We start from the raw sequence: 26,696 nt of genomic DNA on the forward strand, positions 1-26,696 counted from the left end.
TGACTGCAGCTCTGGGTGTAACTGGAGTACAATACATTAGGTAAGAGCAGAACAGTGACTGCAGCTCTGGGTGTAACTGGAGTACAATACATTAGGTAAGAGCAGAACAGTGACTGCAGCTCTGGGTCTAACTGGAGTGCAATACATTAGGTAAGAGCAGAACAGTGACTGCAGCTCTGGGTGTAACTGGAGTACAATACATTAGGTAAGAGCAGAACAGTGACTGCAGCTCTGGGTCTAACTGGAGTGCAATACATTAGGTAAGAGCAGAACAGTGACTGCAGCTCTGGGTCTAACGGAGTACAATACATTAGGTAAGAGCAGAACAGTGACTGCAGCTCTGGGTGTAACTGGAGTACATTACATTAGGTAAGAGCAGAACAGTGACTGCAGCTCTGGGTGTATCTCGAGTACAATACATTAGGTAAGAGCAGAACAGTGACTGCAGCTCTGGGTGTAACTGGAGTACACTAATTAGGTAACAGCAGAACAGAGACTGCAGCTCTGGGTGTAACTGGAGTACAATACATTAGTTAACAGCAGAACCCTTTCTGCAGCTCTGGGTGTAACTGGAGCACATTACATTAGGTAAGAGCAGAACAGTGACTGCAGCCCTGGGTGTAACAGGAGTACAAGAGTACAATACATTAGGTAAGAGCAGAACAGTGACTGCAGCTCTGGGTGTATCAGGAGTACATTAGGTAACAGCAGAACAGTGACTGCAGATCTGAGTGTATCTGGAGTACAATACAATAGGTAACAGCAGAACAGTGACTGCAGCTCTGGGTGTAACTTGTGTACAATACATTAGGTAAGAGCAGAACAGTGACTGCAGCTCTGGGTGTAACTGGACTACAATACATTAGGTAAAAGCAGAACAGTGACTGCAGCTCTGGGAGTAACTGGAGTACAATACATTAGGTAACAGCAGAACAGTGACTGCAGCTCTGGCTGTAACTGGAGTACAATACATTAGGTAACAGCAGAACAGTGACAGCAGCTCCGGGTGTAACAGGAGTATAATACACTAGATAGTGGCCCGATTCTATCGCATCGGGTATTTTAGAGTCTCTGTTAAAATAAAAAATAGTTATATACTCACCTTCTGACAGCCCCCGAACTCTGTCCCTCCTCTCACCACGCGCCTGGCATCTTCCGGTCCCAGTACTGGTTAGCGAGAAGGGCCAGAGACGACATCACTCTCGCGAGAGCGTGACATCATCATCAGTGTTTCACACAATGCATTACTGGGACCGGAAGATGCCGGGAGCGTGGTGAGAGGAGGGACAGAGTCCGGGGGCCGTCGGAAGGTGAGTATATAACTATTTTTTATTTTAACAGAGACTCTAGAATACCCGATGCGATAGAATCGGGCCACCATCTAGTTGGCCATAAATCTGTATCTGTCCGTGTGCTGTCCGAGAAAAAAGTGGATACCAACAGAAAAACTGTGAACGTGTAGCGCCCAGCAGGGCCGGGGGTCAGTCAATACCGGGCCGGTCAGGCTCTTTTTAAAGTTGAAGTGTGTCACGGTGGTAGTGACCCGGTCCGTGGCCCTGGGTGTCCAGTGGTGATGGAAGTTCAAATGATCGGAGTAAAGATGGGAAAATGGTAGGATAGATTGTACGAAAAAGGGGAATCGTTACGCCACCCGTGGTATTCGGCAAGGGTAGCCGACAGTGCTTTACAGATCCTCTGGAACGGTGGTACGGCAGCAGCAGAGATGGTGAAGCTCTCCACATGTAGAGCTGTGTCCCAGGGCAACTAAGGTGGTAATAATGAGCCGATGGCGGTTATGGTGATGGCGAATGCTGTGTATGGCAGGCGAGATGTAAAGGACACAGTTGGGTGCAGTTTCAGGGTCTTTACTTACGGTTCCTGCATGCGGTAGCCCACTTGGTACTGTGTCCTCCGGGTGAGGGGTCCAGCCAACTTCCAGGTAGATCAGAACACCTGTTCAGGACTCCTCTTTGTGGTCACCTTTCTAGACCGTGCTAACTCTCTGCGCTGATCTCTCCTTTCCTTCCTGCCCGGCGCCTTCACAAACAGTGTCCTTAAGCCAGCAACCTTGGACCTTGCCGGGCGATGTGGGTCAGGCCCCGGGATCCTTTATCTCAATGGCTACCTTTTCAGGGAATGCTTGTGGTTGTGGCTGAGGCACTTAGTCACCTCAGCCTCCAGCTTACTAGCTGAGCCTCGTTTGGTATTCTCCACTAGGCTTAGGGGCCGGCTCCTTTACTCTGGCCTGGTCCTTACTTTTCTGGATACAGGCCCCACGGGTGGCTCAACTCACTACCCGTGCCCCTAGGACCCCTTCTATTCTGTCTTAGGAGCTTTCTTCTTATTAGAGGTGTCTTTCTGACTCTTACTCTCCTCACATCCGTCCTGCTCATCCGCTGTCCTGCCACCGACTGACTGACTGGATCTTTCCAGAACAGTCTTCTGTTTACATCACACTAACTCCTCCCACTAACTGTCACCTCTCTGTCACTGATTGGATGTCCTCAATCACTCCACTTCCTAAGCTCCTCCCCTTCTACCTACCTTCCCCACTCACCTACCAACACCCTTTCCTAGCCAGTCTGGGATGAGGCCATCCTCCCGAAGGGTACACCCAGATGCCCTGACTAAACTAGTGTGTGTTGGGTGCGAGTGTTAGGAGTCCTGGGTGGTGCTCCCTCCTTACCTGAGGGTGAGATACCACACCTCTGGATGATTTGCAGTACCTCTGTGGTGACTGGACCCTCAGGGGCGCCACAAATGTAGCAGACAACATGGAGAATTTTCTGTATATCGTTACCTAATCCAAAGAATATTGAATCTCACTGTCACCACACTTAGGTGAAATGCTGATCAGAGTGTGATTTGCGTAATCGTCCCTGTTCCCACAGATGAGAGAATACTGTCCTGTGACCCTAGCCTTAATGGGAGAAGATGGGGGGTCACTGACACCTCACCGTCCTGTCCTTAGAGATATCACGATGATTCAGGGGGGGGCACAAGCCTTTTATTGAGGCCACAGTAGCAACTTTTTTTATATTTTAATTCATATACTCTCTGCATGTTGGAGTTAAAAGGGTTTCCCCATTTTATAAAATGATGGCGTCTTGCTAGGATATGCCTGACTCTTATGATCGGTAGTGCTGCGACCTATGGGACCTCACTAATCCTGAGAATAAAGGGGGCACAAGCGCTTGGAGGATTAGAGGTCAGACCCACACTGACCAATATACCAGTAACATGCCATCACTCTATGAACAAGCTGTAAAGGTGCAGACTGGTGCAGAAGGTGACACTGGTCCAGCGCTCAAGGAATTACAACTTATACAGTAAAAGTGAGGGAACGTTGTGTACCGAGAATGGCGTACACCGGTGTACAGAGGACACTTGGCTCCTGCAGGTTGTGAGCTCTTCCAAAAGGGTAGATATTCAGGGTTTGAAGGTGGGGAGAGTGTGACGGGTTGGTGTAGCACATTCTGGAGTGTGGGAGATGCACGGGAGAAATCTTAGAAGGCGTGATGCAGAGAAGGACATCTTGTAGGGGGCATAGGGAGTTTGTATGTATGGAGAGGGAAGCTTTGTATATCATCGTCAGCTTTGGATATGTTGAGCAGTGGGGTGCACTTATTGCAGAGGTTTTAGAGATGCCAAACTCAAATACACAGAGGGCCAAAATGAAAAGCTTGGACAAAGTTGCAGGCCAACCTTGAAATTTTAAAAAAAAAATGTCAACAATTGAGGAAGTTTTTCCTTATTCCTAACAAATATAACAATGAACGTTTTCATATGGAAACAAACTTAAAGGGGTTGTCCCATGAACAACCCTCCACATGCGCAGTATGTTGACCCTACTGTATGCTATTTTCCCACCTTTCTCAACTCTCGTGGCAAAGTATGGTGACCCCCAACACAGTATAATTCCCATCTGTAATCCCCACATAGCTCTTCCAAACAATATAATGACATCCACAGAGTGCTCCAGAAAATTTAATGGCCCCTACATAGTGCTTCATACATTATAATGTCCCCAATATAGTGCTCCATACAGTATAATGGTCCCCACATAGTGCTCCATACAGTATAATGGGCCCCACATAGTGCTCCTTACAGTTATTGGGCCCCACATAGTGCTCAATGCAGTATAATGGCCTCCACATAGTGCTCCACACAGTATAATGGCCTCCACATAGTGCTCCATACAGTATAATGGTCCCCACATATTCCTCCATACAGTATAATTGGCCCCACATAGAGCTTCACACAGTATAATGGGCCCCACATAGTGCTCCATACAGTGTAATGGCCCCCATATAGTGCTTCATGCAGTATAATGGCCCCCATATAGTGCTTCATGCAGTATAATGGCCCCCACATAGTGCTCCATACAGTATAATGGTCCCCACATAGTGCTCCATACAGTATAATGGTCCACACATAGTGCGCCATACAGTGTAATGGCCCCCATATAGTGCTTCATGCAGTATAATGGCCCCCATATAGTGCTCCATGCAGTATAATGGCCCCCACATAGTGCTCCATACAGTATAATGGTCCCCACATAGTGCTCCATACAGTATAATGGTCCCCATATAGTGCTTCATGCAGTGTAATGGCCCCCATATAGTGCTTCATGCAGTATAATGGCCCCCATATAGTGCTTCATGCAGTATAATGGCCCCCGTATAGTGCTTCATGCAGTATAATGGTCCCCACATAGTGCTCCATACAGTATAATGGTCCCCACATAGTGCTCCATACAGTATAATGGGCCCCACATAGTGCTAAATACAGTATAATGGGCCTTACATAGTGCTCCACACAGTACAATGATCCCCACATAGTGCTCCATACGGTATAATGGGCCCCACATAGTGCTCCATACAGTATAATGGGCCCCACATAGTGCTCCATTCAGTATAATGGCCCCCGCATAGTGCTCCATTCAGTATAATGGTCCCCGCATAGTGCTCCATACAGTATAATGGTCCCCGCATAGTGCTCCACACAGTATAATGGTCCCCGCATAGTGCTCCACACAGTATAATGGTCCCCGCATAGTGCTCCACACAGTATAATGGGCCCCACATAGTGCTCCACACAGTATAATGGGCCCCATATAGTGCTCCACACAGTATAATGGGCCCCACATAGTGCTCCACACAGTATAATGGGCCCCACATAGTGCTCCATACAGTATAATGGTCCCCGCATAGTGCTCCACACAGTATAATGGTCCCCGCATAGTGCTCCACACAGTATAATGGTCCCCGCATAGTGCTCCACACAGTATCATGGTCCCCGCATAGTGCTCCACACAGTATCATGGTCCCCGCATAGTGCTCCACACAGTATAATGGGCCCCGCATAGTGCTCCACACAGTATAATGGGCCCCACATAGTGCTCCACACAGTATAATGGGCCCCACATAGTGCTCCACACAGTATAATGGCCTCCACATAGTGCTCAATACAGTATAATAGTCCCCACATAGTGCTCCACACAGTATAATGGGCCCCACATAGTGCTCCTTACAGTATAATGGGCTCCACATAAAAGAAAAAAATACTCAACTCTTCTCATACCCCCCGCGGCTCCAGTCTCTGCAGCACATCTTCTGATCCCCTGCACTGCTCGGCACACTGGGTGCCTTGTAATGACGTCATCGCACCCACTGCGCTGAGACGTCAGACGCAAAGGCAGAATGATGGTGGAGGGAGCGGGCCAAATATACTTTCCAGTGGGCCAGATTTGGCCCAGTTGGCAGAGTTTGACATGTGTGTGCGTTAGAGGAATAAAGAAAGAAGTGAATTAACCAGACATCATATTTGTAGATAGATTGGAAAGACACAGAGGCGGATGTTGCAGTATTCTAGGCGGGAAATGATGAGTGCAGGCATGAGGAATTCTGTCGACTCGTATCTGTCAAAACAGTGTACTTGGGAAATTGGTGTAAATGGAAGGAGGTACGGGCTTGGATGTGTGGTCTGAAGGATAGGAAGGAGCCAAGGTTATCTAGCTTGTGAGACTGAGAAAGTGTAGAGGGAGCTGTGCACTGCACTGGTTTATCATGTTTTGTACTGTTCTCTATACAATGTGACATGACCCATTCATTTACCCTCTGACTAACCATCAATGATTGTTTGCAGTGATCTCCAGAACGCAGCGGCAGGCTCATTTGCCAGCGTTTTTGCTGCTTTGGTTCTGTGCCCGACGGAGCTGGTGAAATGTCGACTCCAGGCCATGCATGAGCTGCAAGTGTCAGGCAAGCTAGCACAGGGGCAAAAGTAAGTCTGATGTTAGATGCTGATGGCGCGGACATACTGCTATTACTAGGACTAGAGAAGTCCTATAATAATGTTATGTGTGTGAACCAGTCCCTAATATCACAGCTTTTTCTTAAAAACCAGATTGTCAGCCATAACCTTAATCTTACAGATGGGCATCGAATGAGCAGAGGACCTGGAAGAATTTGGGTCTTGGTGCCAATGTCATGCCTACTTTCCTACAGCGGCGCTCTATGACCCATACACTGGTTGTTCACCTTTGGGAACATTTTTTTCTTAACTGCATGAAATTGTGGCTAAAAATAATTTTTCCGTTTTGGGTGTATTAAACATTTTGCCCTCTTTTGCTTTACAGGCTCTTTTCAGGTGAAGGAGCTCAGAAAATCATAGAAAAAAAAGTGACAATCTCCTGATTAGACTGTCAGGGTCGAACTTACTGACAGATGCTCACATACCTCATTCTGCGGCTACCGCAACACAGAGTCTGTAGAAGGCAGACAGTGCAAAATTGTTAATGAAACCCAAATGCAAAAATAATTTTTAGCCTCAAATAAATGCAACTATAATAATAAGCAAAAAAATAAACTTTGCAATATATCTTATCAAATAAATCTGTTTTTTTTTCTCCTTTTGGACCTCGTTCATTCTAAAAATTCTCAGTGTATGGGTAAAATTTGTCTTCATTGAATACAGATTTTCTAAGATAGGAGATGACAGTTTGTGCTCATAAAATTCTATGGAGAACTGTCATTTTGGGAAAAATTAAAACGACTGTTACTCTTTATTTCCTTCCCAACATGTGACATACACATGCGTCCTGGACTTTGATGCGGGCTTGCTCGTCTTTCCTGGCAGATGATGGCCAAATTATTCAGCCATCTGCTTCTAACAACTGCTGTTAACCTGTTGAATGGCACTGTCAATCTCTGACACTGGCACTTAATGCGCTCAGGCAGGGGGGCAACTCATTCTATGCCCCCATCCATGCGCCCATGATGCGATTACAGCGCACCGATGGGTTGTCATGTAGCTGGCGGTCATAGGAGACTGTGATTTTCCCTATACGTAGCAGTGCAGGCGTATAGCACAAGCGATCAGATGATCGCAGGTTCAGGTGCCCTAATTAAAGTCAAAAGGGAAAAAAATGTTTTTAAAAATATGAAAACATTAAAAAAACATAAACCTTCAAATCACCCCCATTTTTCCCCCCATTAAAGATAAAGAAATAATAAAAAATAAATGTATTTGGTATCGCTACTTCCTTAAAAATAAGTCAGATCTATCAAAAATAAAATAAATTCACTTAATCGGTAAACGGCGTAACAAGAAAAAAGATCTAAACACAAGAATTAGATTTTTTTTTTTGCCGCCGCAACATTACAATACAATTCAATAAGAGGCGATCAAAACATCATATCTATCCCAAAATTATAGCAATTAAAACATCAGCTCAGTGCGCTAGAAAATAAGCCTTCACCAAACCCCAACAACTAAAAAAATGTTACGGGTCTCGGAAAATGACAATACAAGCAAATTATTTTTTTTACAAATTTCTAACAATTTTTTCATCTCTTAGGCTAGTTTCACACTAGCGTTCTCGGGGGCAGCGCAGGGCCGCCGCCTAGCTCCGCCCCCGGCCGCTCCTCCTCCGGTCAGCTCCTCCTAGGATCGCATGGCGCTGCATGCGATCAGCGTACCCTATACTTAGCATTGGGTACGCTGACCGTGCGCTGGTATGATTTTGCTGGCGCTGCGCCCTTTTGGCGTTGCGCCCAGCACACAAAAATGCAACACAGCTAAGGCTAGTGTGAAACTAGCCTTAAATAAGAAAAAAACTACATATTTGGTATCTGCGTACTTGTACTGACCTGGGGAATCCTACTGCCAGGTCAGCTTTACCTTATAGTGAACATGATATCATGATATATAAATATATAAATATAATATATATTGCCATGTTGGGAAGGAGTTAAGAAAAAAAAAATGGGACAAATTGTGGACAACCCCTTTAAGACCCTTTGGATGCTCATACATGATCTGCCACTCTGTGCCATATAGTATGTACACTGCTCCTGGTTCTTGTCGGATGCTTCCATCTTGCATCTCATGTGTCTCCTTGTGTCAGTACAGCGTGGTCAGTGGTAAAAGGCATTGTACAGCGTGAAGGTCCCCTGGGCTTCTACCAAGGTCTGACGAGCACAATCTGCAGAGAAATGCCAGGATATTTCTTATTCTTCGGCGGATATGAGTTGAGCCGATCTTTTTTTGCTGCTTCAGGTGGAAAGTCAAAGGATGAACTTGGTAAGTACTGACTATATGTGTAACCCAGATACAATATGGCAGGTTGAAGAACATTAAAGGCTGGTTAATTTGAAATGTCAGTTAGTGGTCACCAAATGTTCATGTACACAAGTTTTATCCTTTATCATTGGTATTGAACGCAAATGAGTTATAATTCAGCTTAGAAGATGTCCAGGAGAAGAGAGATAAGGATAAAGACTCAGCTGTCAGAATGAGCTCACTGACAGATTTCACTGTCAACTCATTCTGTATCCTGCTAGGTACTTTGATACATAGAAACCAAATGGCGTGAAATTTTAATAAAACCCTGTTGCGAAAAAATGCAATGGGCAAATCTTTTTATTCAGGTTAGACATAGAGTTGAGTAACCCCCATACATTATGTTGATAGCTGATGCTGCCAAGATTGGAAGTTCGGGCAACTTGTATTTAATGTTTGCTGCCTGCTGTAGAGCTTGTAATTATTCTGATCTTCTGGATGCTATGTGATGATCTCTCCTTTACTCTTAAGGTCCGGTTGCCCTGATGATCAGTGGCGGTTGTGGAGGGATTGCTCTGTGGCTTGCTGTGTACCCTGTGGACTGTATCAAATCCAGAATTCAGGTTCTGTCAATTACAGGAAAACAAGCTGGGTTCATGGGAACTTGCTCAAGTATTGTGAAAAATGAAGGTATGATGTCCACATCCATTTCTGAGATATGGTAACAAGTCAGTTTATGAAATATTTCCCCTCCTAAATATTCCACCATCTATTGTGAGTAGTTTTTATTGAAAAGTGGAAGGAACTCAGCCATGAAGTGTCAGTCTACATAAAGTTACAGAGCGGAGTCACCGGTGTATAAAATTCACCAGCGCCCTACTGACCCCATGACTGTATAGAACAAACCTCCTCTGGTATTAACACAAAACTCTGCGCTGACAGCATTATCCCATGGGTTTTCATGGCCAGGTGGCTACATGCAAGCCTTACATCACCAAGCGCAATGCTAAGCTTCATATTGAGTGGTGTAAAGTAAGCCAAGACTTCTTGTCCAACATCAGTGTTTGACTTCATAAATGTTTTTTGGATGAAGGGCAAAAATTCCCAAAGACACCCTCTAAAATCTTTCAGAAATCCTTTCCAGAAGAATGGAAGCTGTTACAGCTGGAAATGGGGGATGAACGCCATATTAATGCTTATGGCTTTAGAATACCAAGGAAAACTGCAGGAGAGATCAGCGCAAATAGGGTCTTATGCGAGAAATACAGTTAGTTTAGCACTCAGATTAAAATTACCTGTGTAATCTGTAAAAACGGCATATAACGTGAGGTCAGCTGCAGTAGATCCACGGGTCAGAAAGACGCCATCAGACATCAATAGGTATGAAGGAGTTAGTGGGTGATTTCCGTGCTGCCAACAGGATTAAGACATGTGGTTTTTCCCGAAGAAGTAGTAGCTTTGTACTTTGAAACGCGTCAAAATGAACCTTCATTTTATTTTATTACACTGGGATATATGGTTTAATCCTGTCGGCAGTGCAGAGATCATCCATTAAAAGAGAGGCCACAATAATTAACCCCAGGTGTGCAGGTCAAAGTCTGCACTGGGCTCAAGACATTAACCCCTGACGTGCAGGTCAAAACCTGCACTGGGATCATGACATGTCCACTTAGGAAGCAACACTGATTGACAATCAATTTCACATGCTGTTGTGCAAATGGAATAATAATAATAATAATCTTTATTTTTATATAGCGCTAACATATTCCGCAGCGCTTTACAGTTTGCACACATTATCATCACTGTCCCCGATGGGGCTCACAATCTAAATTCCCTATCAGTATGTGTTTGGAATGTGGGAGGAAACCGGAGTACCTGGAGGAAACCCACACAAATACGGGAGAACATACAAACTCCTTGCAGATGTTGTCCTTGGTGACATTCGAACCCAGGACTCCAGCGCTGCAAGGCTGCAATGCTATCCACTGAGCCACCGTGCTGCCCTAGACAATAGACAACAGATGGAAATTATTGGCAATTATCAAGACACTCTCAGTAAAGGAGTGTTTCTGCAGGTGGGGACCACAGACCACATCTCAGTACCAATGCTTTCTGGCTAATGTTTTGGTCACTTTTGAATGTTGGTTGTGCTTTCACACTTATGGTAGCAAGAGACGGACTCCAGAACCCACACAAGTGGCTCAGGTAGTGCAGCTCATCCAGGATGGCACATCAATGCGAGCTCTGTCATCAAGGTTTCCTGTGTCTGTCAGCGTAGTGTCCAGAGGCTGGAGGCGCTACCAAGAGACAGGCCAGTACACCAGGGTACGTGGAGGGGGCCGTAGGAGGGCAACAACCCAGCAGCAGGACCGCTACCTCAGCCTTTGTGCCAGGAGGAACAGGAGGAGCACTGTCAGAGCCCTGCAAAATGACCTCCAGTAGGCCACAAATGTGCATGTGTCTGCACAAACGGTTAGAAAGGATGTTCTCAGTGCCCAATATCCACAGATGGGGGTTGTGCTCACATCCCAAGACCTTGCGGCCCTCCAAAGAAATGCCTCCCCACACCATTACTGATCCACTGCCAACCGGTCAAGCTGAAGGATGTTGCAGACAGCAGATCACTCTCTACGGCGTCTCCAGACTCTGTCACGTCTGTCACATGTGCTCATTGTGAACCTGCTTTCATCTGTGAAGAGCACAAGGCGCCAGTGGCGAATTTGCCAATCCTGGTATTCTGTGGCAAATGCCAAGCATCCTGCATGACTGTGAGCACAACCTCCATCTGTGGATGTCGGGCCCTCAGACCTAGTCGGTTTCTAATTGTTTACCTTAAGAAAACTCAGTGGGTACGCCGGCATCTTAAAGATGTTATGTGCACATACCCTTGGAGAGTTTCCGATTTAATCTGAAGAAAAACTGTCAGTAAGTGTTGTATTTACCTGCAGCGCCTCAGCAGGGCAAGGTGGGCATTGCACCATGTCCATTCAGATAAGTAGGCTGTTGGTGCAGTGCAATAAAAGACCAGTCCTCCAGAGCAAGGTTTTTCTTGTAACCACTTTCCACATCAGTAACGAAGTAAAAGTACTGAAAAAGACATCCTCCACCGTTCTCTGAATGGGTAGATCAAAATGGGTTTCCTAAACAATGCAGCCACTTTAAGAAGTCATAACTGCTTCTGAGCAGTAGATGGCAATGTTCACCTTTTTTTTTTTTTTTTTTGCATAAATAAGGTTCCTTAAGGCCTGTTTCACACTTGCTTTTTTTTGCAGCGCGTTTTTCCCGCAAAAAAACGCATTGAAAAACGCATACAAAAGCATACAACTGCTGCGTTTTTTTCAAGCATTTTTATGAGCATGCATGAAAAAAACGCAGCGTTTTTATGCGTTTGTATGCGTTTTTAGTGCGTTTTTACCGCGTTTGCGTTTTTTTCCAACATTAGGTGGCCCCTCACACTAACCCAAACCATGACTTTACTAACCCTAACCCTGACCCTAACCCTAACCCTTAACCAAACCATACTTAACCCTAACCCTGACCCTAACCCTTAACCAAACCATACTTAACCCTAACCCTGACCCTAACCCTGACCCTAACCCTAAACCCCCTTAACTAACCCTAACTTTACCCAAACCCCTAAATTCCATTGTCTAAACTAATGGTAAAAAAAAAAACGCATGTGCAAAAAAACGCATACATAAGCATGCCAATGCGCACATATGCTCACCATAGACTTATAATGGGTGTCTTGCTGTAAAAAAACGCATTGCACGCGCATGCGTTTTTTTGAGGCAAATCGGACGCACAAAAAATGCAACAAGTTGCATTTTGTGCGCCCGAGCGCATACCGCAAAAAAACGCATGCGCGGTAAAACGCGTACAAACGCATGTGTAAGCGCACATAAGCGCATCCCATGCAAAGTATAGGAAAAAAAACGCATGCGCTATTTAGCGCTAAATTACCGCGAAAAAAAACGCAAATGTGAAACCAGCCTTAGGTACACAAGCAAGTGAACAATTATGAAGGTGACACTCGCCCCATGCTAGGACAGAGTTTGAGCCTAGTGTCAGTAGCATAATCTGTCTTATTCAACCGCATGAGAGAATCTACACCAGTGTGACCCTGGTCTAAGAGTAATGGGATAACCCATTAATAATCATCTTGGCAAGGGCAAGCTAAACACTGAGAACTTGTACTACAATGCTAAGTCACATAATCTGTAATTTAGGTAAGGATCAAAATCAGATGAAACCTGATCGCTTTTCCTGAGACAGTGCTGGTCCAAGAAAAAGTAAAGAGCACCATATTTTTTCACATACTGCTAATAAAAGTGATAGTAATTCTAAATATTGTCAGATTTTGAATCACTAATGGCATCAGTCTTAGAATCATAGGGCAGCACAGGGTGGCTCAGTGGTTAGCACTGCAGCCTTACAGCACTGGGGTCCTGTGCTCAGATCCCACCAAGGACAACATCTGCAAGGAGTTTGTACAGCTGTGGCCAAAAGTATTGACACCCCTGCAATTCTGTCAGATAATACTCCGTTTCTTCCTGAAAATGATTGCAATCACAAATTCTTTGGTATTATTATCTTGATTTATTTTGTCTTAAATCAAAAAACACAAAAGAGAATGAAGCAAAACATTGATCATTTCACACAAAACTCCAAAAATGGGCCAGACAAAAGTATTGGCACCCTCAGCCTAATACTTGGTTGCACCACCTTTAGCCAAAATAACTGCGATCAACCGCTTCCGGTAACCATCAATGAGTTTCTTACAATGCTCTGCTGGAATTTTAGACCATTTTTCTTTGGCAAACTGCTCCAGGTCCCTGATATTTGAAGGGTGCCTTCTCCAATCTGCCATTTTTAGATCTCTCTACAGGTGTTCTATGGGATTCAGGTCTGAACTCATTGCTGGCCGCCTTAGAAGTCTCCAGTGCTTTCTCTCAAACCATTTTCTAGCACTTTTTGAATTGTGTTTTAGGTCATTGTCCTGCTGGAAGACCCATGACCTCTGAGGGAGACCCAGCTTTCTCACACTGGGCCCTACATTATGCTGCAAAATTTGTTGGTAGTCTTCAGACTTCATAATGCCATGCACATGGTCAAGCAGTCCAGTGCCAGAGGCAGCAAAGCAACCCCAAAACATCAAGGAACCTCCACCATGTTTGACTGTAGGGACCGTGTTCTTTTCTTTGAATGCCTCTTTTTTTCTCCTGTAAACTCTATGTTGATGCCTTTGCCCAAAAAGCTCTAATTTTGTCTCATCTGACCAGAGAACATTCATCCAAAACGTTTTAGGCTTTTTCAGGTAAGTTTTGGCAAACTCCAGCCTGGCTTTTTTATGTCTCGGGGTAAGAAGTGGGGTCTTCCTGGGTCTCCTACCATACAGTCCCTTTTCATTCAGACGCCGACGGATAGTACGGGTTGACACTGTTGTACCCTCGGACCGCAGGGCAGCTTGAACTGGTTTGGATGTTAGTCGAGGTTCTTTATCCAACACCTGCACAATCTTGCGTTGAAATCTCTTGTCAATTTTTCTTTTCCGTCCACATCTAGGGAGGTTAGCCACAGTGCCATGGGCTTTAAACTTCTTGATGACACTGTGCACAGTAGACACAGGAACATTCAGGTCTTTGGAGATGGACTTGTAGCCTTGAGATTGCTCATGCTTCCTCACAATTTGGTTTCTCAAGTCCTCAGACAGTTCTTTGGTCTTCTTTCTTTTCAATGCTCAATGTGGTACACACAAGGACAGAGGTTGAGTCAACTTTAATCCATGTCAACTGGCTGCAAGTGTGATTTAGTTATTGCCAACACCTGTTAGGTGCCACAGGTAAGTTACAGGTGCTGTTAATTACACAAATTAGAGAAGCATCACATGATTTTTCGAACAGTGCCAATACTTTTGTCCACCCTCTTTTTTATGTTTGGTGTGGAATTTTATCCAATTTGGCTTTAGGACAATTCTTTTTGTGTTTTTTCATTTAAGACAAATTAAATGAAGATAATAATAACAAAGAATTTGTGTTTGCAATCATTTTCAGGAAGAAACTGAGTATTATCTGACAGAATTGCAGGGGTGTCAATACTTTTGGCCACAACTGTATGTTCTCCCCGTGTTTGCGAGGGTTTCCTCTGGGTTCCCCGGTTCCCTCCCACAGTCCAAAGACATAGTGATAGGGAATGATTGTGAGCCCCAATGGGGACAGGGATGATGATGATGATGCCTGTAAGGTGCAGTTGAAATTAATGGTGCTATATAAGTGAGTAAAATAAATCACAACTTGATTAGTAATTAACCCACAATTATGCATTTATTACAACATATGTAATTTAAATGAATGGTTGCATTAAAAAATGTTCTCGACTTCAGTAACGACTGTGATGATATCCGAAGAAGGACATAAAAGAAGAAAGTTATGCCAGGAATTTGGGACATATAACATATACAGTATATGACTTGCCAACAGACTAGGCCCACAATTCTTTCCACCAAAGAAAAAGGTTCTATAGATGTATTAAAAAACATGTAAGAATAAGAAAAAAAATACTGGCCTTGATTGGTTTTAGGGTATGTGCACACTGTGTTTTTTGAGATTATTTTTTTTTCACCTCCAAAAAACAAGCCCTTAAAACTGCTTGAAGGACTTTTCCTGTTCATTTGATATGCTCATTCTTTTGAGTGATTTAAGTGCCTCCGACTCCACAGCCCTGCCGAGATTCAGGAGGACCCCATACATCCCACCGATGAGAGTCTAATTTATAAGGGGGTCTTTAGGCTAGTTTGTGATAGAACGTCTAATAGATGAAGGCAGCACTGCAAAATCCAATATTCAGTAGTTTATTAAGCAATGATAACAAGGCGATGTTTCGCTCCACATGTGGAACTTTTTCAACACTTGGAACGAAACATGTTGAAGGCGGTTTTCCACTTGTCCCCAGATAGTATCCTGACGAGGTTGTAAGCCCCACGGAGATCCAAATTGGTAAAAATCCTGGAACCTCGAAGACGATCAAAAAGTTCTGGAATTAAGGGATGAGGGTATCTGTTCTTTACAGTTATTAGATTGAGACCATGGTAGTCAATTTGTCTTCTTGACGCAGAAGAACTCCGCTCTAGCCGGAGAGGAGAACTTCTGGATAAACCCTCGAGCCAAAGTCTCCTTGATGTAATCAGACATGGCTTGAGTCTCAGTGAGGGTAGATCCTACATCGAGGCAGAGTAGATCTGTGGATTAGGTAGATGGGGCAATCTGTTATGAATGGGTCACCGAGGAGGGAAAAACCTAAACATGCTAAGCCCAGAAAAACCAGAGAGGTTGGTAACTATGCAGATTGCAGATCCCTGATCCTACCCCACAACTAGCAGCAGCCATGGAGCGTGCCTACGATGAACCTAGATGCCTCGTCACGGCCGGAGGACTATATAAGCCTAAAGCAAGAAAAGGGAAAACTAACTGCCCCAGAGCAGACCCCAAAGGAATAGACAGCCCCCACACATGTATTGACGGTGAAACAAGATGAAAACACAAACACAGGTAGGAAAATAGGCTGAGCAAACGATGGGGCCCAAACTAACTAGAAAGGAGAGGAAAGGACAGACACTGTCTGCAATCTGCCCAAAACCCTACAAAATAATGTCCAACACTTCTGATAACAAAATTAACCCTGAAGTCACTAGACTTCTCCCACTATATCAGCACTCTGAAATATTCTGAGACAGAGCAAAAAGAGGCCAATTTAATAAGGGACAAAAAGCAAATTCGCAAACACATATAAATAAGAGTGGAAATTCAGCACAGCCCAAGCTGGGGCTGGCTGACCACACAAAAAACTGAATAGAACAACAAAATCAAGTGTGAACATTAACAAAGAAACTTAGCTTGAGCTGACTGGAACAGAGCTGAGAACCAAGACCTGACAAGCAGAAGGAATCACCAGCAACTGAATAGGGCGTCGGCTGTCTTAAATCCAATCTGAGACTCCTGAGATCCAATCGTCATCCTCATTCTCAGGTGGCAGATCTCTACCAATCAAATCAGCCTCACTACCTCCCGTTACCACCAGAGGGAGTCTGGAAGGAGAACTCACAACTGGTGAACCAGAGAATGAACTCACAACAGCAATCGTAAGGCCTGTGAGTCTCGGCCTCCTTCTTGTCGAATACATCTGCGAAGGACCAGTAGGCAGCGGGTAATCTGAGTAAGGCTGCAGGAGACCCGCAGGGTAGAACTAGGCCGTACGGGTTTGAGGCAGTGATCGTGACAGGACTGACCCCATCGAAGGACATCTCCAGACTGCCAATCCAGGACAGGTTCATGGTGGCGTAGCCACGGAAGACCTAGTAGAAACGGTGGAGAAAGATTCGGTAACACAAAGAAGGTAATTTTCTCCTTGTGGAGTGCTCCGATTTGAAGCTCCACCTCTTCGGTGATACCATGAATGGGATCTTTCAGGGGTCTTCTGTCTACGGAGATGATGCGCCGGGACTGCTGCAGAGGAGCTATAGGGATCCTGAACCGCCTGGCCACTGCTTTCTGGATGATGTTTCCACTAGACCCAGAGTCCAGATAGGCCGTTTGGGAGAATCACACCTTTCTGAAGATCACCTGTATGGATATAGTTAGTGGAGGGGAGGAATCATTCTCACCTAGGGAGGTCTATCTTACAGGTCCCAGGCGGAAGAGTTTCTCCAACCTCTCCGTTCCACTGCATAGACTGGGAGCAGAGCATCCACCATAGCAAGGCAGATTCCTAACGGACATCCTCTCCTGCCAATTCCTCTTCACCTTAACGCGGTCAAGCTCCATGGGTTCATCCTTAGAGACCGAAGCGGAACAAGGCGGAAACTGAGGTTTCGGGGAAGAAGATGCTGGATGAGGAAATCGCTTCTCGAGAATCCTCTCTCTGGAGCGCTCCTGGAGACGCAGGTCAATTCGAATGGCGAGAAATATGAGATTATCCAGGGTCTTAGGTAGGTCCCTGACTGCCAGTTCATCCTTGATTCTTCCGGATAATCCTCGCCGTAAGGCTCCGACCAAAGGCTTATTGGTCCACTGGAGCTCCGAAGCCAGGGTGCGGAAATGGATGGCATACTGACTGACAGAGAGAGAGCCCTGTTGCAAATTGAAGAGAGACTCCAAGGCAGATGTGGCACGACCAGGCTCATCGAATATCTTGCTGAAGGTGTCCAGGAATACCTGCAGATCAGACACAATGGGATCATTCCACTCCATTAGGGGGCTGAACCAGGCTAAAGCCTCTCCCTCCAGATGAGAGGCAAGGAAAGCCACCTTGGCCATGTCAGTCGGATAATGCTGAGGCAAAAAACAAAAATGCAGCAAGCATTGGATGAGAAATCCTCCCCACAACTTGGGGTCACCATCGTAACGAGGAGGCTTGCAGAGACGAGGACAGGGTTCTGTAGTGGGCACAACCATCGGATGCAGTACTGGAGGCTGAAGGACTGGGGAAGCAGCAACCAGCAGTACTTAAGTTAACTGGTCCTCCATGGAGGTCATGTAGTCTTTGAAATAGATATATAGAGGACAGGCTGTTGTATTATGACTCACATATTAAAGAGGTTAACCACTACTTTTACATTTATACCCTATTAGGATCAGCTATTATCAGTGCCGACGGCTGCCGACTGGAAGTACTTGCGGAGCTTGTCTGTCTACTTTTAGTGGCCGGGGCTTGTTACTGCACATCTGCCTCCTACTGAATTGAATTGAAGGCGGATGTGTATTACCCCGCAGCGGCCACTAAAAGCAGAAGGTTATCACACTTAAAAGGATTATGATGATGTAATATTTCATCGGCCATTGACTGATTTCAGGTTAGCTTTGTCTTTTCACTTTTTTTGTGCCGTGATATCCTAGTGATGTGTTATCTGAGTCAATGTCACCTTTGATAGATCTGTATTTATAGATATATGAGAGACAGATACAGTAGGTAAAATTAAGATACATAGGAAATTAATACATAAGATTGATGTAGCACTAAAAATGAAAAGTTGTGGTATTATGGATATCACAGGATGGATAGGCAAGTTAATGATACATAAATGATGAAAAAATGGAAACAAAATGTTCAAGACATCTCAATTTATTCAGTATTGAGTATGACTGTTACACGCAGAAATCCCCGCACTTACAGTCTCGGCTGCTACCAGTGAGGTTACTAATGGTTGAGCAATATTCTGCCACGCTGAATGCACTTGGGTAGCAAATCATCAATATCCACTGGTGGCGGCTCCCTTTGCAATTGCCAACTAATGGTGTCCTAGATGTGCTCGATGGGAGACAAGTCTGGAGACGCTGCAGCCCATGGTAGAACGTTTAGGCCATGCAGGCTGCTCAGAGTAACATAAGTAATATGGGGACCGGTGATGTCCGATTAAAAAAAAAATCAGCTAAGATGAGATAGATTAATATTAGTATATAATGAGACTAATTTTTTTTCTTTTTCTGTACATTCTGTTCCAAGCACAACGTTTGAGTATAATACCGAAGAATGAAAAAATAGTAAAGAATATATTCATCAGATCTTTTTGTTTTGTATTTGTCCATCCCCAGAAGAATTTAATACTTACAGTTTCATTATTTTTTTTGTCCACTTATATCTTTACAGGAATTTTGGCTTTATATTCGGGGCTTAAGCCTACACTGATCCGTGCATTCCCAGCCAATGGTGCGTTGTTCCTTGCCTATGAGTATAGCAGGAAGCTAATGATGCAGCAGCTTGACTCATTTTGACCTTCAACTCACCTTGCCAGCGAGGTTACTCATCATCTCAGGGCAATGAACATGTCACTCATGTGACACATCACAACCTGTGCTAAATACTCATTGGTATCTGTCGAGAGTTCTTATTTTAGCAAATAATATTGTTTATGGTTATACAGGGTATACAGTATAGGTATGTTATGGTATTGATCCATGAAGGTAAACTATAAAATAGGTCCTCATATTGATTGGAAACTCCAACTGTTACCGTGACTTCCTTCCAAAAATGTGGACCATTGGTGATTTTAGAAGAATGATGTTATCAGGAGTAGTCTGTGGGTTTACTTAGATTATCATATAGAGTAGTCTGTGGGTTTACTTAGATTATCATATAGAGTAGTCTGTGGGTTTACTTAGATTATCATGTAGAGTAGTCGGTGGGTTTATTTAGATTATCATATAGAGTAGTCTGTGGGTTTACTTAGGTTATCATATAGAGTAGTCTGTGGGTTTACTTAGATTATCATATAGAGTAGTCGGTGGGTTTATTTAGGTTATCATATAATGTCACCTAGGAAGGTTCTCAGAGAACCTGTAAGTCGCAGAAAGGTCTCAGGATTCCTGACTTGACTACTATAAGGCAAGAAGGAAGATACAAGATATTTGTGTAGATAGCGTTAAAACATAAGAAAGAAAATAACATTCATAGACCAAATGCAAAGAACAAACCTATGACGGTAAAATATCTTGCCTGATATGTGATATGAGATATCGATACTGTGTCATACTCAAGGAGGTGACTCCAAGATTCCAAAAATTGCCTTCGCTGAGACTGCGAGGGAGATGTCCTCATCCTGGATAGAGACTAAAGCACTAAAAGATATTCCAGAATAACACATTTGAATCTTGTAAAGATTCCCATCTAATTTTTTTTTTTTTAATCTGATTCTTCAGGTTAAATTGGATGATGTGTAAATACCGTTTATATGTTATGAAAACGATAAATTTAGAAGAAAAAATATTTTAGAATAATAGATTTTCGTTGTCGAAAAAGGGTAGAATGTAGGGTACGATAGAACCAGGACCATTTTCTATGATAACACTCGTAAGCATTATTTTCCAAATTTTTATCACTAGATTTGTTGTTGTAGAGTGATGTAAAATATAACCCATTCTTAACATTTTAAGAATACGGTTTCTGTATGGCTAAGTAAAGTATACAGGTCAATATGTAATGCTCCATTCACACAGAATAGCTTAGCCATTATAAATCAATTTTATCCACTAGGACACATCAAACCTGCCATATTTTCTTTAAATTGAGCCTACCATATTGAATAGAGACTAATTTACTGTAATTACCGCAAAGCGTAATCTCTTCTGCTAGATTTGTTTTGTAACAGCACTCCATGTGGTTATGCTTAGTATTGCAAGCGCATTACTTACCGTAAAGCATTAACTAGGCAAAATGACCACATCTCATAGTGTTAATTGCTAAATTAATAAGGTTCTTTATAAGAAAAAGGTCAATACAGATCAGTGGGTGACCCTTCTAGTAACTTTGACGTCCTGTTTACATTTCTGTCTACATTTTATGTAGAAGATGCTTTATTTTGAAATATTGTCCCATTATAATTAAGAGAGAGGAGTTTTCTTCCACTACTTTTCCGACCTTGTTGTGCCTTATCTGAACCACGGGGCCAATTATTGGGCTTGTTTGACCTTGAACTTGACTTTTAACTGGTAACACTGTCATTGTGATATATGGGTGTGTGTGGGGCATAATGTGCTGTTACTGTTGTGTACCCTCAGCTATTTGGTAGTGATTTCACGAGGTACAGTCTATGGACTACAGCGACCTAAGTAGCTATAAAGACATCTAAAAGACTCACGAGTCCACCATGTCACCTGCTATAGCGCAAAGTTCTTCAGGACTTTAGGAGTGAACTCCGGTAATCCAGAGCAGGTTGCTGCATTGCTGGAGGTGGAGACGGACCATAGCAGATGGCTGTAGCCACAGTATTGTTATCTTATAAATATAGTGTTAATAATGTTGTAGCCACCAGGATTTACACTTGCATGTAGGTGGGATCCTCCAAAATTCACATCTTTCTCGCAGACCTGGCATATATCCGCTCTTGGCACTCCATTGACAGTCTATGAAGGGACCATAGATAGTTGGTGCAGTCATTCTTCTATTTAGACTGTTTTGTTTCTCTACTATTTTAGTAAGCGAGACTAACATTTCTAGAAATGTGCAGCAATTCAGTAATCGTCTCCCTTTCCCCAACCTAACACTCCCACTACTCATGATCAGTCACGTAGAGTCTACACAGTAGGTCTTAGACTAATTTCACATTAGCGTTTTTTTGCACAGCGCATCGTGCGGAATAGAAACGCATGCAAAAAAAAAAGCATCATGCGTTTTTGCATGTGGTTGCGTTTTTTATGCACATTCGTTCTCTAGGGGTTAAAACCAGTGTCTACACATTTTCACGCCAAAAATGCACGCAAACGAAAGCGCATGTCCATGCACACGCCTGCGTTCCCATAGACTGTAATGTGTTATTTTGTCGCATTCTGTGCGCAAGCGTGCACATGCGTTTTTTGACGCCTTTTCGTCGGACCCAGAAATGCAACAGGTTGCGTTTGGCGCGCCTAGGCGGACACTTTGAAAAACGCATGCACACGAAAACGCATACGAACACGTGCAAACACAAGACCATGCGCACGCCATGTTAAGCACAATGCGCTGCGCAAAAAAACTCTAACTGGAAACCAGCCTTAGCTGATGGATGTGTGACTCTTCCGGCTTATTTATATTGACAAATGGAAGGTAACCAGAATCACTCCATGGAAAATGAATATATGCATAAAAAGCAGGACACGTACATAAAGTCTGCGTACAGTACATGTATGTATTTATTTAGGATTATACCTCTTACTTATGGCATAGGACTATACATAAGGCTGTCTCATCTTGACAAATGTATTTTGGTTCTTTTAGAGGAAAACTTGAGCGATCCCAGAGCAGAGCGCTACTAAAAAAAATGCTCTACCAGCCACACTCCCATCGATTTATTATATAGTCAACTATTAATTTTAATTTATAGCGTGTAATGCTCTAGTTTTTGGAATTGCCTCCCTTGTACGACAGCAGGAAATTACCAAAGGTTACTAAAGCCAGACCAGTGGTGGTGTCATGGTTAGGACATGGTTAATGTCCTGGTTTCTCAGGGTTAATTTTGCTGGCATCCCTTTAGATCTGGGAGGGGTATTTATACTCGCTCCAGACTAGGATTCCCTGTCAGCTATACTGTTATTCTGGCTGTGTGTCTGACCCCTGGTGTGCTTGTATACTGCATTGCTTGTTTGATTCCCGTGTATGACCCGGTCTGTCCCCTCACTCTGTTCTCTGTCTCACGTTTTGGTATTATTGTCTTCTCCGGTTCTGACCTCCTGGCTTGGCTACCGTTGGCCCCTATTGTACCGTCTATTGCCCGTTCTGGTTTTCTGATCTATTGCTAAGTCCTGACTACCCGCTCTGTCTAACCCTTTGGTACTGTCCTGCTATCTCGTGCTTTGACCCCGGCTTGATCTGGTTTACGTCACTGTCTATGCCCCTTGGTAACTTGTCCCGTAGTTACCTTTCTAGGAGTTTCCCTGCAGGTCATAGCTCTGTGGAGCTTAAGCCACGCCCCAGCAGTCACGTGCTTCAGGTCCTGATAGTCTGAAGCACGCATCTTCACCACTGCTGCCCCGCTCCACAGGTATCTTTGAGCACTGTTTTTGTACTCAGGACACGCGCACTGGCTCAGTGAGCTAGTGCAGTGCGGTGTTCCTGACAGGTGGTTTACCGTTTGGACTGATAGTTATTGAAATAACACTTCCACCTTCAAACATTGACATGTCACGGTACAGGATCTATAGGGAACGCAGCAGCCGATTGACAATTAGATTACAAAATATGGTGTAATTGTAAAACACAATGGCTGCCATTCACCAAGACCAGCATGCTGGAGTCCGACCGATTCATTAAGAGGTGCACAACTCTTAATTAGAGATGAGCGAACCCGGACTTAAAAGTTCTGGGTTTGTACCGGACAGTGAGTGTCTGACGCTGAACCCAGGCTTCTCCCGGTAGTCCGTTGCAAATTTCGGATTTCTGGGAGAAGTCCGGAGGGAGAGATTTTTTTTATTGCACATTCAAAGTTCGAGTGTCCATTGTTTTTAATGGGGTTTGGGTCCTGGTTCAAGTTCTGATACAGTTCTGGTACCTGAACCGAACTTTGGACTAAAGTTCAGGTTGGGCATCATAACCCGAACTTCAATAGTCCTCTCATCCTTACTGAATCAGATGCATTCGAAAAGTAGCGACACAGCTTGTCATAAATTAGACAAGCCTTGTCATCACGCCCCTGTCCCACTCCAGCTGCCCCCCATTTTGCCAGAGCTAGGCGAAACTTGCGTGAGAACGCCAAAAGTCGCAAATTTTTTCTGCAACCAAGTTGTGCAAAAGTTTGGCAACTAATCTGGCTACAACACTTTGATGTATCGAGGCCAATGTATAAATATTTAATTGCAGGCTTATTGTTGTCATTTGTACCCCAGCACATATTTAGGGGAGTCCAGACTCCATTTTAAGGCAATGAAGTATTTGCACATTAAAAAAAAGTGTAGAAATTTATGAATATTATGTTGACTTTTATTTTCCAAAGGACCAATAACAAATGGATTGTGATTTGCCATTATGGGCGACTGCACAATTTTTGACTTGCTATAGTTATGTTAAATCTCCCTCAAAATTTACAAGAACATTGTATAGTGTATATGTGATTTACCCTTATTTATGGAAACCAAAAAATGGTCTGTTTGTAGCTAATAGTTTGCATGACAACAATACATTCAGAATGAAGGTGATGGAAACATTCTGTGCTACATACGGCTTCCAAATGGTACTTACAGCGCCACTCCATCATTTTTTTTATTGCATCACTGGAGTGGTGTCACTAATATAAGCTCCATGTACCTAGTATCATACTTACCAACCATCGTCTTCATCTGTTATTAGAGCCTCTCTGGTTGGTCCAACAGGTTGAAACCTGCTGGATCGATCCAGTGTTTGCTGAGTGAGCCCGAAGTCACTAACTGTGTGTCTATGAGAGCGAGAACAAGGCTCATAGACTTACATTGAGACCTTGTGACTGTTACATCTGACATCCGATAAGTGAGACGTTGTGGTCACAAGATGGCGGCATGGGAACAGATTGACCGGGAAGCACTAAAGACGGTTTCTGGTGAGTACAACACTAGAGTCAGGGAATTTACATTAGTGGCGCCACTCCAGCGCTGAAATAAACTAAAATGTTGGAGTGGTGCTTTAAGTTGGTTGTCTGGCAGCCAATAGAAGGTCTTATATCTAATTTATAGTAGACTCCAAACAGGATCCAAAGGTTGTGTTGCCACCATTAAAGAAACACTCCAGAAGGAAGACAAAGTTCCTTTATTTGCTGCTCCCCCTCAACAACACAAAAATAATGGACCCAAATATTTGCCTAACTATTCATGATCCATCTTCTTCCCCCAGAAGCATTTACTGTTTGTTTGTATGTATTTGTGCTAGCGATACTTCTTTTCTGTGAGTTGGATCTACACAAGAACGTTGTCACCCTGAAGCTGCGCCCATAGTTTCTAAACAACAGCATGACCATGGTCACCAAGCTTCCACTACGCATGACCAAGCTTCCACTACGCATGACCAAGCTTCCACTACGCATGACCAAGCTTCCACTACGCAGAGCACATCTGGAAAAAGCTGTTCCTTGCTTTGTCTTTACAGTGGGGAACTGTACAAATGAGAATTTCCATTATGTTGGGTATTTGGGGGGGCTTTTTTTATATCACGCCAAGGATATTTTTTAGTAATGGTTGTCATTTATGCTGTACCTCAGTTTGCTGGTGCAAGTATTCTAGTTTCTATAAAACCAATGCAATTGACTTGTTATGTTTTAACCATTTATTTGATGCAAAGATTGTTCATAGCCTAGAAGACTGTTTAGGGTAACATTGGGAATCAGTAACACTCCGATATGACTTGTCCGAAAAAATGTATTTGCAAGAATTGCATAAAATGTATTTTTGTACTGTTTACTATGCACTTTAACAGCAGTGGCTTATCATTTGCAGTTTGAGAAGCATTACAATAAATGTGACCCTGGGAAATCTGTTTTTCTTGTGACGTTTTTTGTTCAAGTAAAAAAATATATATTATTATTTATTTATAAAGCACCATTGGTTCCATGGTGCTGTACATAAGAAGGGGTTACATACGAATTACAGATATCACTTACAGTAAACAAACTTACAATGACAGACTGATACAGAGGGGAGAGAGGACCCTGCCCTTTCGGGCTTACATGCTACAGGATGGTGGGGAAGGAGACAGTAGGTCCAGTGATTATGAGGCGGTAGCTCCAGTAGTGGTGAGGAGGCAGCGGGGATCATTGCAGGCTGTAGGCTTTGCTGAAGAGCTGGGTTTTCAGGTTCCGTCTGAAGGATCTGAGTGGATGATAGCCGGACATGTTGGGGCAGGGAATTCCAGAGGATGGGGGCTATGAAGTCTTGGAGGCGGTTGGGTGAGGAGCGAATAAGTGTGGAGGAGAGAAGGATGTCTTGGGATGACCAGAGATTACGTGAGGGGAAGTATCGGGAGATTAGTTCAGAGATATATGGAGGAGACAGGTTATAGATGGCCTTGTAGGTCAGTATTAGTAATTTGAATTGGATACGCTGAGCGAGTGGGAGCCAGTGAAGAGATTTGCAGAGGGGAGAAGCGGAGGAGAGAGATGAATTAGTCGGGCGGCAGAGTTGAGGATGGACTGGAGAGGTGCAAGGGTGATAGCAGGGAGGCCACAGAAAAGGATGTTGCAGTAGTCGAGGCGGGAGATGATGAGGGCATGAACAAGTAGTTTAGTAGATCGAGGGTTGAGGAAGGGACGGATTCTGGAGATATTTTTGAGCTGGAGGCGACAGGAGGTCAAGAGAGCTTGGATGTGTGGTTTGAAGGACATGGCGTTACGGTGGAAAGCGTGATGTCGTCAATTGTTATAAAAAGTTTGGGTAAGGAAGATCTGTGGGATGGGTGAAAGATGATTATTAGTTCAGATTTGTCCACATTGAGTTTGAGGAAGCGAGAGGAGAAGAAGGAGGATATGGCTGATAGACACTCTGGGATTCTGGAGAGCAGAGAGGTGATGTCTGAGCCAGAGAGGTAGATCTGAGTATCATCGGCATAAAGGTGGTACTGGAATCCATGGGACTTTATGAGTTTCCCCAGGCCAAGTGTGTAGATTGAGAAGAGTAGAGGTCCTAGAACAGAGCCTTGGGGGACTCCAA

At 43.9% G+C, this 26,696-nt stretch overlaps 1 protein-coding gene and 1 long non-coding RNA gene across 3 annotated transcripts in view; one reads left to right on the forward strand and one right to left on the reverse strand.

Annotated features, from left to right (window-relative positions):
• Positions 1 to 9,993, reverse strand: part of LOC141096564 (uncharacterized) — a 59,497-nt gene extending 49,504 nt beyond the window's left edge. Inside the window, exon 1 of the long non-coding RNA XR_012233713.1 lies at positions 9,861 to 9,993. This is a non-coding gene — a long non-coding RNA (uncharacterized lncRNA). The remainder of the gene's footprint in view (positions 1 to 9,860) is intronic.
• Positions 1 to 25,523, forward strand: part of LOC141096563 (mitochondrial ornithine transporter 1-like) — a 36,514-nt gene extending 10,991 nt beyond the window's left edge. For both annotated transcript variants that reach the window (XM_073583282.1, XM_073583283.1), the window contains exons 4-7: positions 6,148 to 6,285; positions 8,411 to 8,586; positions 9,097 to 9,255; positions 19,207 to 25,523. In XM_073583282.1, coding sequence (XP_073439383.1) covers positions 6,148 to 6,285; positions 8,411 to 8,586; positions 9,097 to 9,255; positions 19,207 to 19,331 — 598 coding nt within the window. In that variant the 3' untranslated portion in view covers positions 19,332 to 25,523. The remainder of the gene's footprint in view (positions 1 to 6,147; positions 6,286 to 8,410; positions 8,587 to 9,096; positions 9,256 to 19,206) is intronic.
• The last annotated feature ends 1,173 nt before the right edge of the window (positions 25,524 to 26,696 follow it).

Source organism: Dendrobates tinctorius, unplaced genomic scaffold (assembly GCF_039654945.1).
Source record: "Dendrobates tinctorius isolate UK_male_01 unplaced genomic scaffold, ASM3965494v1 ptg000075l, whole genome shotgun sequence".
Taxonomy (NCBI): Eukaryota; Metazoa; Chordata; class Amphibia; order Anura; family Dendrobatidae; genus Dendrobates; species Dendrobates tinctorius.